Source organism: Aquarana catesbeiana, linkage group LG01 (genome assembly GCF_042186555.1).
Source record: "Aquarana catesbeiana isolate 2022-GZ linkage group LG01, ASM4218655v1, whole genome shotgun sequence".
NCBI classification, from domain to species: Eukaryota; Metazoa; Chordata; class Amphibia; order Anura; family Ranidae; genus Aquarana; species Aquarana catesbeiana.
This window is the reverse complement of record NC_133324.1, coordinates 136,644,769-136,660,486: the sequence shown is the minus strand read 5'-3', so window position 1 is coordinate 136,660,486 and position 15,718 is coordinate 136,644,769. Positions and strand designations below refer to the sequence as shown.

At 41.2% G+C, this 15,718-nt stretch overlaps 1 protein-coding gene across 3 annotated transcripts in view; it reads right to left on the bottom strand.

The window, feature by feature from the left end:
- Positions 1-3,635: 3,635 nt before the first annotated feature.
- Positions 3,636-15,718, bottom strand: part of FAM169A (family with sequence similarity 169 member A) — a 148,495-nt gene continuing 136,412 nt past the window's right edge. For all 3 annotated transcript variants that reach the window (XM_073624132.1, XM_073624118.1, XM_073624125.1), the window contains 2 exons: positions 12,776-12,979; positions 3,636-4,511 (listed from right to left, as the gene is read on the bottom strand). In XM_073624132.1, coding sequence (XP_073480233.1) covers positions 3,969-4,511; positions 12,776-12,979 — 747 coding nt within the window. In that variant the 3' untranslated portion in view covers positions 3,636-3,968. The remainder of the gene's footprint in view (positions 4,512-12,775; positions 12,980-15,718) is intronic.

The following is a 15,718-nucleotide window of genomic DNA, read 5'->3' as shown; positions in this document are numbered from 1 at the left end:
GGGTAATCTGCTAACGACTATAGGAGTTCATTTCTGCTCAGAACAGGGCAGAAAAAATCAACGCCAAAGGGGAAAGACTGCACCCGAAGGAGTCTACACTAACAGTGTTTTGTCACCTAAAACATCACCAAAAGAGGTGATAAAAACAACTACTCAAGAAGGAACAAACAGACCAACAATGTGCAATGGTCAACGAAAGGAACGCTGAGGCAAATTCATGGGAACAGGTCCCTGGAGGGATCCATGGACAAAAAAACCCACAAAAAAAGTCCACAACAAGAGTCCAGCCAGTCTGCAAGCAAGCCACACACACTCTCACTGACCCAGGCAATCAACCTCGCACAAAGGATCCAATAAAGGCAAGGACCTTACAAGAAACTGGTAACGCCCAGGAGTACAAATCTTGAAGTCGAATAAGGGAGGTAGAGTACATGAAAAGTACCCCTAAAAGGTTAGACCAGTACAAAGGTATACTATAGTCCCAGACTAGAGAACACCAGCTCTAATGGAGCCCAGGTTAAGAGAATGACTTGTAGTAAGGTTCCTTGAAGAGACAATAATAAATGGATTTAGGGGACCAGACCAAAGCTCCAAGTTTGGACATCATTGCAGGGGAAGCCCCCTCGGAATGGGGAGACAAGACTACCCCATTCCCCCTGAAAGACTGGTCTGCAAAAAGAGGCTGTAGAACACTGAGCATCACCGAGAGTAGGTGAGACAATAAAGATGTTTCCTCAATATCCCAAAAGCTCTGAGGAAGGGGGTATGTCCCTACAGCTAAGAAGGTATCCACCGACCCACAGGGTGTAGATTAGTTTAGCAAGGATTTTAGTTGGACAGTCTTGCTCATTGGTGACCAATAACTTCCAACACTGGACAACCTCTAGGACAAAGCTTGCAAGTTTTAGGCCCCTCACAAGTGTTCTGACTACAAGGATCCATAAAGGTAATCCTCTTTAAGGAAGTTCATCTAAGCCAGGGGTCTTCAAACTACGGCCCTCCAGTTGTTCAGGAACTACAATTCCCATCATGCCCTGTCATGTCTGTGAATCTCAGAGTTTTACAATGCCTCATGGGATGTGTAGTTCCACAACAGCTGGAGGGCCGTAGTTTGAACATCCCTGATCTAAGCTATGGGAATGCTAGGAGAAGAAACTAGGGTGGAAAAAAGGTCTAGAACTACGAGAAGTAGCATATGCTTCCAAAGGAAACTGTGGGATCAAGTCCTTGTTAAGAAAAGGAATAGGAACTGGATTCAATCTACACTGTAGATCAGGGCTTCCTCTAAAGAACATGAATATCCGAGGATGTACTATACTCCTGAACGATGGAGAGTAATTTGAAATATTAAACAACTTCCAATACCAACTTCCCACACAGCAATAGGGGGTCTCAAGATAAAGCAAACCAAGGAATGCCTGGCAAGACACATTGGTGAATGCAGTAGTGCAAGAAGAAGGATGAGGGAGAGCTAAATGCCACATACAAGGAGTTAACCAACAAGTTAAAAGGGGTGCTCTGAGCACTCAAATCCCAGGGAAACAAACTACCTGAGAAGCTGTCTAGATGTCAACACAGCTCGCCACTTATAGAAGTAGGGGCACACCTTCATGTAGAAGACCTATCCATAGGGTTAGCAGACCTCTAGTCCTGGGCCCAATGACCTGAAAGGGAGTTATGAGAGTGGGATATTTCTGCTCTTCCACCGATTTGGTGCATTGAGGCAGGAGCACACTCCAGCCACAACTGGCATTTTTCATGATGGTGTCACGACCAGGCCTGAAGAGACAACATCATTCAAAGGATAAGCAAGTCAAATGTTGCTTATATGTCTCAGCAGATTACCAGAGTGTCTTATGCATTTGCACAGACATCAGTCCTATGCGAATAACAAGTTTTGAGGCTTGTAGTAGGCCACCACAACTAAAAAAACTATGGCTTCTCCCCACATTGGAGTGATCCATTTTAAGGGATTCTAAGCATTCTGTAATAAATAAGGGTTACTGCCATCACAGGGCAGAGTTGCAAACCAGTTCACTCAAACCGGGATCTTGGGAGCGAATTCAATTGTCTTTCAGTAAAGTCTCAATAGTAGTGTTTCTGTTACTGTGGACCATCAGTTTACAAAGCTTTTGTTAAAAGAGAAATGATTAGGCTTTTGTTAAAAGGGCATGCCATCAGTTGGGGCCCTGAGCCTTTCAGGACGCATAGAGAAAATATTTAAAAAACTGGATGTAGCGGATAGGTCTTTGCAGGTGCAGGAGCTCTAAAACCCAAGGCTTGGCAGGATGATTTTCCATATGCAGATAAACACACACTGGATCAGTAAGGTTAGAAATAACCCCCTTCAAATCCTGGTCAACTGCAGGAGACTGTTGTGACCCAAAACCAGCCTCTCCCAAGACAGACTGCTGGGACTCTGAATCTTAAAAAAGTAATGGCAACAGGAGTTGCAGGCCTGGGTTGATTTGTGGGCTGAAGGGGGCCAGTGACAGACACTGTCAGAGCTGGTGCCTGACCATGCTTAGAGCTTATGCGGGTAGAGTGCTCCAGTAACTGGGCACAGACAGAAAGTCTACAGTGAACATGAGGGAGGCTTCACCACCAATTCCCCAACAGAGCTGAAGGAGGCTCTGTTGATGAGGAGCCTATAACAGGGGTGTTAGGTTCCAGGTATGGCAATCAATTCCATCTAAAGATACCCGGTAAAAGCCCTTAAAACTGCTAGGGAAGTATAAGCTGTGGTCACCAGTGGCAGCTGAACTGTCCCGTGTGTCTTTGGAAAGACATGTTGTGCAGTGTAGCAGTAAGCAACCAGACCCAATGTTAGACAAGTCCCAAATACTCACAAACCTCAAATGGTGCTGATGAGGACATTTAGATGGCCAGAGGTGACCAAGTGACTTTAGATGAGCAGTGGAAGTGGATTGGAGACCAGTGCTTTAGGAGCAGCAGCGGGATGATGCTTCCTCTAGGCTGAATGGTGGGGAAGCACACGTTTACACTCAAATACAGGAAAACTGGTAAAAAATAGTGTAGTATATCAGCCAGTTGTGACATTAAGGGCTTTTTTGCAGTTGGGGGTAGCAAGAACAGATAGTTGAACTGCCTTTTTACCACCCCCCGACTGCACCCCTGCAAAGGCAGCCATACAGGGTTGTACACATGCAGTGAATGTAATGCCTCACTTTGCCGCCATGGAAAAAATGATACCCCCTGTCACATATAGAGAGCAGTACTGCCACTGAATGCGACCTATTCTAGTGTATAAGGCACTACAACCGCCCTGCAATTGCATGCAATACACGAAGTTGCGGCACATTGGTGTGGCATTTACAGGGTTAAAACAGGCAGTAAAGAGGCAACATATCACCTCCTCACTGCCTGTAACACAGCTCTGAAAAGAGATCCCCTGCAAGGGCTGCCCATGTCTAAACTTAGCCTTATTGTACTGTGCAGTTCCTAAACTTACAGGATCTAGTGTAGGAGGCACTTGTGCACATACTATATCAAATTCAATAATATGGAGACCATGCAGCACTCCATGTTGAACCTCCTCATCAGAAGAGCATACTCTTGAAGAGACAGTTCCTTATAGAATATAATGTTGCCTGAATAATACACAAGCTATGAAATATAACCAAAAGCGGCTTTACTTGTTCTTAAAACTTAAAAACTTTTCAATTAATATTTCTTCCAGACCGGGGTGAAATAACATTTGTGCTTTTTTCTATGTTAACAGACTCTACAGTATGTATGTGTAGAAGTAAGAAAAGTTGTTAAACTCAGTAAAACACACAAAAAACACAAATAGAAAAAAGTAACACCAACCAGAAAACTTTAAAATTGAACAGTTACAAATGTCTGAAATCTATGTTGCACAACCTTATAGAACTTTAAAAAAATGCTAAATTATCCTGATTTACAAATACTGTGTGGTTACCATGAAGGTTATAGGTTGCCCTCACTTAAGCTGACAGCTTGGCTCTTCTTTTAGCAGGTCCTTTGTATGCCCTGGCCTTCCTGCGTAATCCTCCTCTTCTGTCTATAACAGGAATCTCTGTTTCCATTTCCTCTGAGCTGCTATCCCCACCTCTCTCCACAGATTTCCGCACAGACTGATCTGTCTCCACAGACCCTTCAGACTGGTCTCCAGAAACACTTCTCTGTCCATCAGACTGCTGCTGTAAAGCCACATCCTGTAGTTCCACCACAAGCAGAGGGCCTTGTCGGAGAAGAGTATCTGCTGTGACATTGATTGTTGTTTCTTCTATAGAGGCAGTCTCTAGGGTCAAAGCATCATCTGATGTAGCACACTCTTCTGCAGAATTGCTTTCTGTGTATCCAGGTAGACCATTGCCTGTCAAGTCCTCGTTTGTTCCTGCTACACATGATTCACTTGGTTTCTCTACCATTCTCTCTTTGAATGCCTCTTCTTGTATTTCTGTCTGTTCTATTGCAGTTATTACATTTTCGTGTGTTGTAGTTTCCAGATCTTCTGGATTAAGGACCTGTGGACAATTAAATAAATGAAAATGGTAGAATCACAAGTGATTTGTTTTAAAGAACTCTGCAAAAGTTGTCATAATCTCCCTCTTCTTCCCTGTACCCAATCTGCTGGTCCATAATTTAAAAAGATGGATTACCGACATGGTGGCCTGGGCCAACCCAATGAGATTAGGTGGGATTTACAACCCATGCTAAATTTTGTATAATGTATATGTGCCTCTGACTATGCTGTTCTGCATATATGGGTAAGATACAGTAGTGCCACTATCTTTTGGCAAGACTGCGCAGTCCTGGTTACTAGAGACAGTGATTCGTGACCATCCCTAAATAGAGACTACAAGAAAAGGTGAGAGCAGTGGAAAAGGTGCAACTAAATACACATGGTGTTCAGCAGTTCAATAAGATAAGCTTAAAAGGAGATGGCAAAAGCAAATGTTTTAAACCAGGGGTGTCCAAGGGCCGACTGTGGCCCAGGACGGCTATAAATGCGGCCCAACACAAAATTGCACACCTACTTAAAAATGTTGATTTTTTGGGGGAATTTCTCATAAAAATGTATTTACACTTATCGAACAAATGTGGCTGAAAAATAATTTGACAGTGTCTCTTTACTGGACTTTTATAAGTTTTATCTTCCCAAAGAAAAATCTCACACTCTTTACAATCACACCATATTTATCGCCTCAGTTTTTGGCAGCACCTTTATTTGTGAGCAACTATTTTCAAGGATGAAGAACACAAAGGGCAAATATAGAACCAAAATATCTGATGAGCACCTTGAGAATTAATTGAGAATTGCTACTACATTCATCGAACCAGATATTGATGCACTAGTTTATCAAAAAAAGTGTTAAATATCGCGCTAGTTTTATGTCGCTCACTTTTACTTTTATAATATTAAATATTACCAGAAATTAAGTTTCATTACTAAGATAGGCGCATTATCTATATCAGGGGTGTCAAACTCAACTTCATCGTGGGCCGCATCAGCACCATGATTGTCCTCAAAAGGGCCGGTTGTATCTGTAAGATTAGATGTCCAGCGCATCCCTCCCCTTATATTAGATGTCAAGAGCCACCCCACAACAGTAGTTGAGTCCCCTACTCTCCCTAACATCACAGTGCACCCCCCTTCCTTATGCTGCTGCTGGGAAGAAGCTAGATGCATTGCTTGAAACCAGAACGTAGGGGTCTGGAGGAGGACCAGAGGAGGGCTGGAGCTCTCCTGCAGCTGCAGGAGAGGTGTGAGGGCCACATGAAATGGTCTGGAGGGCCGGATTCGGCCCACGGGCCTTGTGTTTGACACCTTTGATCTATATCATTGGTCGTTACCTTGTGATCTGCCTGGCTTTTTCTGCTCATCAGTTATCCTTATTGTTAGTGTATTTTATGTATGGGCCAATACAATTCCTGTTCTTCCAACGTGGCCCAGGAAAATCTAAGGCTGGGTTCACACTTGACAGGAGACTGTGACCGGCTCTCAATGGAGCCGGCTCACACATCTCCAGGGTGGCCGCGTAGTGCAGAGCAGAAGGGTCCTGTGCGTCTTTGGCTCTGTTTCAGGTCCGAATTCAGGCAAAAAATTCGGACCTAATTCAGACCTGAAACGGTGAACGTGGATGCACCGGACTCCCTGCTGTGCCCTGCGGTCGCACATAGTGTGAACCCAGCCTCATAGATTGGACACCCCTGTTTTAAACTAAACTAATCAAATTTAGCAGTGAGAGACAGACAGAGGTTTCTGCTTCACAAAGTATATTAACAGCAGTACAAGAGTAGAGAACATCAGAGACAAGTGCTGCTGTCATCAGCGATAAAAACTGACAGCAAGCAAAGTGTCTGCTGTTTAAAAAGGCCAGCAATACAGTGAAGACCTCCTCCATCTTACCCCAACAGAATCAGCAGACTGGTGCTTTACTTGTAATTACAAATAAAAATGAAATTCTTGCAAATAATAAAAGTTATTATTCTTGAATTTATCCTGAAGAAGTTTTCAAATTACATTAATGTTTCATGGAGACAATGTCCACTTCATTAAATGTCTTGCCTCTTCAATACAATTGTCATATAGCTAGCTCCTCATGGAAGTTCTAATCCATAAAATTGAATTCCGGTCAAACCCTAACTACTCTTGAAAAATACTCCCTCCCCTCTCCAAACACCTATTATGACTAACTGTGTAAGAAAAGATCCACATACTTACCTGTTTTTAGGCCGTACCAGTCAGATTACATGACTAGCTTCTCTGTGTCAGCCAGTGGCAGCTGCAGGGGAGAGGAGGCAGCACCGACAATGGATGGCCCATAGTAAGCCTATGGGTGACATCACCGCTCAAGCATTACCAGCCATTGTTGAGCACTCTCTCTATGCCCCTGCAGGTTTAGGGGTGAGATCACGCGACCAGATCAGCCTGGCCTGAAAATAGGTAAGTATACAGATCTTTCTTACACAGGTTAGGATTTTTAGGAGTAGTTAGGGTTTGACCAGAATTCTACTTTAAAGAATAACTCCAATATTGTTGAAAAAAACATTCCCCTATGGGTAATCTATGTACATTGTGGGGATTTTAACAAACTTTGTTGCAGATTCCGACATTTTGTTATTCTGAAGGAATAGCTGTTTGTTTGTCTGTATCCATGTGCGGAGTGAATCTGTATGGGAATGGTTTTATAATTATCAATCAGCTGCTGCACCTGCAGGGCTCTACTAAAGAAAATTGCAGGGTCTGCATCCCTTTAGGTGTAATTTTAAAAGCTATAGGAATGTGGCGCTTAATAAATTGAAGATCAAAACAAACAGCGTTATACTCGTGAAGAACTTCCGCTCCCGGCTGCGACGACACCCTGCTCTTTCCCTGATGCGTTGCGTCACTGTTCATGTGACTTTATCAAAGATACCGCGACCAGAAATTCTTCACGAGTATAACGCTGTTTGTTTTGAACCTCAATTGTAAGTCACTACGTTTTTATTATTAAACCTTTTCATGACATATTACACTATGGAGCTCCCCTCTTCCTTTACATGTGAATGAGCTGATCGATATATGTCTTTGAGAGTGGCATGTGTTCCTGGATACTTTGGAAATCGATCGCTTGCTGTGGAACCATAATTTAGCAGAAATGCGCAGTTATCGATTTGTTTGAGGTGAGAGGCTGGGCAAACCATTTGTGCACCCTGGATGGTGAAATATATTTGGCACTTGCACTTTCCTTGAACTAATATTTTTGCACTATTGGATGCATCTATATGTCACTATATAGGCTGGACTTATTTGCACTTTATATGGGACTATTTTTTGCACATTTTTGTGGAAACATCAGATTGTTATTTGCACATTAATGACTTCATTGTTCATATTGCACAATCTTTAGTAACATGAAATTGCATATTTGCACGTTGATGCACTTTATATGTGAGAATTACTATTTTTATCACATTATATTTAGAATCACGTTATTTATTTGTGGATTTGCATATTTGCACATTGATTGATATTTGATGCACTTTTTAATTTTTTTTTTTAATTCATGTGTGATTTAGTAAGCGCCACATTCCTATCCCTTTAGGTGTAATTTCCCTTTGAAAATATCTCACCAAAAATTCAATTTTTGTTGCAGGTGATGCTCAAAATCTGACTTGTATCTTAGTGCAGACTTCTGGGAAAATCTGTAAGCCAATCACACAAGCAGCAAATAAGATGGTGTATAAGAGGGTGTCCTGTACACCATCTGTGTGCAGAATGCCTCCAGGTAGTCATATTACATTTTACAGAAAATTACAGCGCTGCAGATTGAAAAGGAAAGGTCATTTTTAATAACATTCAATTACAATATGCATTGTGTCACAATTGTATATGCTATAACATATTTCTTTTCTTATTAGCTAAATTTTTTCCATGAAAGTCAAATTACCCTTTAACCCTTTCGCTGCCAGGCCCTGTGCTCCATTTTTACACTCAGGTGGCCAGACCATTTTTGCAATTTTTCCTTTGCATTTTTATTTTTCACTTATAGCTTTCAGAGTCTGTAAAAGACCCCCCAAACCATATATTTTCTGAAAGCACATGACCAGTAGAATACAAAGGAGGTGCTACTGATTTTTAAGGTCCCACGATATCTGCGCAAATGTTTATCAACACAATATTTTTGCTAAATATCCACTAAAATCATTATTAGCAGATAAAAACACAGCAAACTTTACAAAATTCCTACTAAATATAAAAGCTTAACCTGTATTGAGTTAATAAATAACAAATATTTGTAACCTTTAAATTGCGCCTTTTTGCGAAATGGTGAAAATCGAACCTAGGCAAAATATGTAAATATCCACATTTCTCTAAAAATATGAAGGTTTTCATTTTTCCCTTACAGCTTTCAGAATTTGTGAAAGACCCCCAAAACCATATATTTTCAGAAAGAATTTGACCTCTAGAATAAAAAGAAGGTGCTACTGATTTTTTTAGACCCCACAGAATTTGCCCAAATGTTTATCAAAATAATATATTTGCAAAAAACTCACTAAAACCAATATTAGCAGATAAAAACACACCTATTTTTACAAAATTCCTGCTAAATCCCTATTAAATATAAAAGCTTAACCTGTATGGAGTTAATAAATAACAAAAAAATTTAATTTTTAAATTGCGCCTTTTTGCATAATGGTGAAAATCTAACGTACGTAAAAATTTTAATATCCAGATTTCTCAAAAAATCTGAAGGTTTAATTTTTCCCTTACAGCTTTAAGAATTTGTGAAAGACCACCAAAACCATATATTTTCTGAAAGCATATAACGTTTAGAATAAAAGGAAGCTACAGATTTTTTAGGCCCCGCGGTATTTGCGCAAATGTTTATCAAAACAATATTGTTGTTAAAAATATATTAAAACCATTATTAGCAGATAAAAACACACAATTTGACAAAATTCCTGCTAAATATAAAAGCTGATCCCGTGTTGAGTTAATAAATAACAAATATTTATAACTTTTAAATTGCGCATTTTTGCATGGTGAAAATCGAACGTACCCAAAAATTTCTCCAAAAATCTGGAGGTTTTCATTTTTCATATACAGCTTTCAGAGTTTGTAAAGGACCCCCCAAACTATATATTTTCTGAAAGCATATGACCTTTGGAATAGAAAGAAAGAGCTACTGATTTTTTTAGGCCCTGCAGTATTTGCGCAAATGTTTATTAAAACAATATTTTTTGCTAAAAATACACTAAAACCATTATTAGCAGATAAAAATGCAGATAATTTTACAAAATTCCTGCTAAATGCCAACAAAATATAAAAGCTTAACCTGTATGGAGTTAATAAATAACAAATATTTGTAATTTTTACATTGCGCCTTTTTGCAAAATGGTTAAAATCGAACGTAAGCAAAAATGTAAATATCCAAATTTCTCTAAAAATCTGAAGGTTTTCATTTTTCCCTTAGAGCATTTAAGATTTGTGAACCCCCCCCCCCCCCAACCATCTATTTTCTGAAAACACATGACCAGTAGAATAAAAAGAATGTGCTACTTATTTTTAAGGCCCTGCATGTTTATCAAATCACTATTTTCACAAAAAAAAACACTAAAATCCTTATTTGCACACATAAACACAATATAACGTACGTAATCCCTGCTAAATTCCTACTAAGGCTTCGTTCAGTGGGGTGTACTAAAGTGTACCCCCATGGTGGGCTGTGTTTACCTGCACGGGGATACACAGGTAATCTGTGCATCCCTGTGAAGGCAGTCCTATTCATGTCAAATGGGACACAGCAGCTGAAAGTACAGATCTGACATCCATGTGGGTGTATGTGCATGGATCCAAAAGCAGACAGTGTGAGTTCAGGGACATGCACCCACACGGATGTCAAGTTGGGAGCAGTGGCTGTGTCCTTGCAGCTGCTGCATCTCAATTGACATGAATGGGACTGCCTGCACAGGAATGCACGGAACAACTTTGCTTTCCCGTGCAGCTGCTGTGTCCCAATGGACATGAATGGGACTGTCTGCATGAGGATGCACGGAATACCTGTGCATCCCTCTGCAGCTGCTGTGTCCCAATTGACATCAATGGGACTGCCTGTATGGGATAGCATGGAACACCTGTGCATCCCTCTGCAGCTAAACACGGCCCTGTAGTGGTATGTCTTGCGTGAACAAGTTAGACTTACGTTTGGGAGGGGGGCGGCATGCAGTTGCGGCGCATTTGTCGGAAAAAATGGGATAAAAACAGGTGGTGAGGAGGCATTGCATCGCTTCCTCACCACCTATCAGTAGCCTCTGGAGGGTAGCCTTGAGCTTCAGAGGCAAGGGCGATTTAGACACATATCTAAATTTACCCTTGGGCCCCTTTCACACTTGTGCAACTTCAAAGTCGCGCAATTTTACGGCCGCGATTTTGACAAGACAGTCGTACGACTGTGGATCCGACTTTGCCCGCAACTTGAAGTCCGAACAGGGATCTGACTTGGATCCCCAACAATACCAGGCACTTTCTGGTATGACTCTTTAGGGGGAACTCCACGCCAAATTAAAAAAAAAAACGGCATGGATTTCCCCTCTAAGAACATACCAGATCCTTCGTTCTGGCATGGATTTTAAGGCGAACCCCCACACCGAAAAACGGCGTGGCGCCCCCCCCAAATCCATACCAGACCCTTTACGAGCACACAGCCCGGCAGATCAGAAAAGGGGGTGGGGGCGAGCGAGCGTTCCCCCCTGTACCGTACCAGGCCGCATGCTCTCAACATAGGGGGGTGGGTGCTGTGGGGCAGGGGGGGTCTCCGCCCCCACCCCAAAGCACCTTGTCCCCATGTTGATGAGGACATGGCCTCTTCCCGACAACCCTAGCCGTTGGTTGTTGGGGTCTGCGGGTGGGGGGCTTATCGGAATCTGGAAGCCCCCTTAAACAAGGGGGCCCCCAGATCCCTGCCCCCCACCCTATGTGAATATGTATTGGGTACATTGTACCCCTACGCATTCACCTAAAAAAAAAAAAATAATAAAACACAGTAAACATGTTTTTAAAGTAATTTATTAGGCAGCTCCGGGGTCTCTTCCGACTTCTTCTCCCCTCTCCGGCTCTTCTGCCTCCTCCGCTGATGTCTTCTAGCCCCCTCCGGTTCTTCTCCCTCTGTCCGCTGTCTTCTGCCAGGTCTTCTCCGCTATCTTCACGCTATCCTCTCGCTCTTTTGCTCGCTCTTTTGCTGGGTCTTTTGCTGGGTCTTCTCCGCTGCCTTCTCCCTCTGTTCTTCTTCCGGTGTTGACTCAACGCTCTCTCCCGCTCTAATGCTGGGTGCATGGTGTGCCACTACTTATATTGGCATGGGAGGCCCACCCCTTATGACGTCACCATCCGAGGCATGATGGGTGGTGACGTCATAAGGGGCGGGACTCCAGAGCTACATATTCTCATTAAAGTTAGGAGTTACATATTATACATGCTTGAATGGTCCTGAAGAAGCGAAAACACGTAGACCAGACCAAGCTCTCATTAAATATATATATATAAATATATATATCTGTGCTCTCACAATATGTACTCTATACTGCATAGTATTAACTGCATTGTTGTATGCTATTAACTTTTTTCTGTATAAACTTAATAAAGAACCTTTTTAATCTATATGCATTGAGTGATGTGTTCTCAAAGGCATATGTAAACTCCCACACCTTTTACCTGTGCCCTTTCTCTCTTCCATTCAATTGATATGGCATCTCATTCTCAGTCCACACTATATCTTTCTTACAACAGGTCTACGTATAATCTTTCATTACATGACCCAAAAGCCCCTAAAGCAATACATGTTATCAAATTCTATTCCTTTTTTGAAAGATAAACTGATCATTTTCTTTTTCAAGAATAACTTGTGGCATATGGTAATTCTTGTAGTATTCAGTTATGCCAGTGGAGAAGATAGAGATCCAAAGCTGTTATCTTGCATTGGGCTCATTTAGTCCTAATCCAGACTTTCAAAAGTGCTCAAAGCAAAAATGGGTACAAAGACAAATAAAATCGTTATATCACTCTAACTTCATTCATCTACAGAATTACCATTTACTTACAGGCGATTACTTGCATGGCAAAGGAAGGTGACTATGTAGAAAAGTGATATAATTTGATTTTGAAAATTTTTGAAGAACCCTTGTATTACAGCGCCTGCTTTCTTACAAGTGTCCTTGCTTTTATGTTTTTGAAGTCTTAGTAGTCATATACAGTAAAAATATCTTTCATAAATTGGATTGTAAATTACACATTGATTCTAGCTACCTGGTCTGGAAATGAGTCTTCAAACGATTTTTCCAAGTCCATGTTGACCGAAACCAGAGTAGTGAGAGATTTTCCATCACTATCACCAGGTTCTAAATTGGACTCCGTATCCAAAGCTTCTGTTGCTATTTCTTGTGCATTTACAAGCTGAGGCTCATAAACATCCTTTGTGATATCACCATTCACAGGTTCCAGATCAACCTCCTACAATCAAATAAATATAGACTTATATAAAACCTTCTGGATACAGCAGATATTTCAATAGCATGTACAAGAAAAATAGTACAAAACAGGTTAAAACCCTCTTTATCCTGCGTACAACCGTCTCTCTTCTATTTTGGTGACTTCTTTCACTCTCGCCTTTAAGTCATCTATCCCCCCTTTCCTTCTCTAAAACATCTGGTTTCTCCAGTCTTTCTAATACATTCCTAAAGCCCAACTCCATGAAAATTCAAAAATCCACTCTTGCGGTGGGCACCCACTGCAATGCAAATGTTAATTACTTGCTTAGTCTAGGGGCAAAGGACTCAGGAGTAAATACTTATGTTACTCCTTGTTCCAGTTGCACTCCAGCCTCCTCAGCATACAATAAAGGATTAACATCACTGAATTTTATGTTATGATGCCAAAACTCCACCCACAGACCGGAGCTTCTGGTGAAAGAGGAGAATGCTGGAGGTGGCCAAGGTGGCAGTGTAAGGTTAGTAAAACTGCCTGTGCTTTAAGCCCCTAGACATAAGAAGCATTTAACCATCACTGCATAGGTGGATTTTTTTCCATTTTGAAAAAAAATATATATATTGTTCTTAAGTTGAATCTGTTTGTAAGTCGGAACAGGTACATTTTCTAAGTGTAAGGCCAGCCAAAAAAACTATTTTTAAGCTTTTTGGATAACATCTCTGTCGTCTGTGTCCCCGTTCAGAAGATTTCACCTCACTTTCTGTCCAATGACAATTGGATTTTGAAAATTTTGGGTTGCTGTGGAAACAAGCCTTGGTGATAAAGCTTCAGTGGAGACACCTTTTTCCCATGATAACTCTTATGCCCTGTACACACGGTCGGACATTGATCGGACATTCCGACAACAAAGTCCATGGATTTTTTCCGACGGATGTTGGCTCAAACTTGTCTTGCATACACACGGTCACACAAAGTTGTCAGAAAATCCGATCGTTCTGAACGCGGTGACGTAAAACACGTACGTCAGGACTCTAAACGGGGCAGTAGCTAATAGCTTTCGTCTCTTAATTTATTCTGAGCACACAATTCCTATGGAAAATGTGTGATGGAGCCTACACACGGTCGGAATTTCCGACAACAAGGTCCTATCACACATTTTCCATCGGAAAATCCTATCGTGTGTACAGGGCATAACAGGAGTGAATTTCCCTTCCTAGGGGTAGATTTCCTCTCACTTCCTGTTGTCTCCCTCCGTTTGTAAGTAGGAGTCGTTCGTAAGTCGGATGTTTGTAACTAGGGGACCGCCTGTATATATATATTTTATGCAATCTATAGAAACAAAATTTAAAAACATTTGACCTGTTTTAACTTTTGCTAAAATTATGAGTCAGCAGCAAAATAATAATTAATTGGAAGGGAAAGTAGTTTAATAGAACTGATTGGGTAAGCTAAATATAAACAAGGAAATAATAACACATTTTATGAAAAAGTATTTTTACTTGTCAGGTTGTTTTAACTGATATTATATACAGATCGAAGCTCATAGCTTTAATCCACAGATGAAAAAAGCAGAGTAGAAAAAAAATGTTCCTTTGTATCTCCCATCTGAACAGTGTTTATTAACATTGTTTCAGACGGTTGTTCTTCTATTGCTGCTGTCTGCTGTTTTTACACAGCAACCGTAATTGCAGGAAAGTGTGATGGGGAAACAGAGTTAAAAATGTAAAGGGTTTGGGCCTGATCTCAGGTCTAAACGTGAAGGTTATGGGGTTGATCTGAAGTACTGTATAAAGGGGAAAGTTATGGGGTTGATCTGAGGTCTAAAGGTGAAGGGTTTGGGCCTGGTCTCAGGTCTAAAGGTGAAGGTTATGGGGCTGATCTGAAGTAGTGTATAAAGGGGAATGTTATGGGGTTGATCTGAGGTCTAAAGTTAAAGGGTTTGGGCCTACCTCTGATGTATACCCCTTACCTTACTCTTCTATATTTTATGGTCCTATGGGTGGAGATTGCATTTTTATGAAACTATAGGTTCTTGCCATTTTAAAATTATAACCTTCTATATAATATTTACATTAGAGGACATTACATAGGACATTACACAGCTATACAAACAATTATTGATAATAACAACTTTCCCTTTACAAAGCCCTAGAACAGGCATTCCAACTAGACCCCTCTCCAACCACAACTTCATCAATGAAGGTACAATCTCGCTTCGTAAACCTTCTGCATTTTGAAAAAGCTAAACAACAGATCTTTTTCTGTAAGCAGCAAATTTTTGAGCATGGAGGGGAATGAGCGGGCAAACTGCTAGCATGGCACATTTGGACCATAAACCTCCAGTGGTGGTATCCCTCACAGATTCTTCTGGGCATCAGATAACTAACCCTGATCTGGTGGCTAAGGAGTTCCATACTTTCTTCGCTGCCCTTTACTTTATACAGAAGATGAATTGGTCTCTTTTTTGCAACCTGTACGTTTTCCCTCACTGACCCAGTCTCAAATGAATCAGCTGGAAACCCCCGTCACTGCGGATGATATTGATGAAACCATTGCACACTTATCTACAGCCAAAGCTCCTGGCACAGACGGACTCCCATTGCAGTTCTACTCTCAGTTCAGAATGATATTAGTGCCAAAACTCCAAGAACTATTTGAACATATTTTTGACTCCTCTATTCTCCCCATATCCATGAGGGAAGCCCTGATAGTCTTGATACCTAAAACGAGCAAGGACCCCTCTCTCCCCAAATCATACCGCCC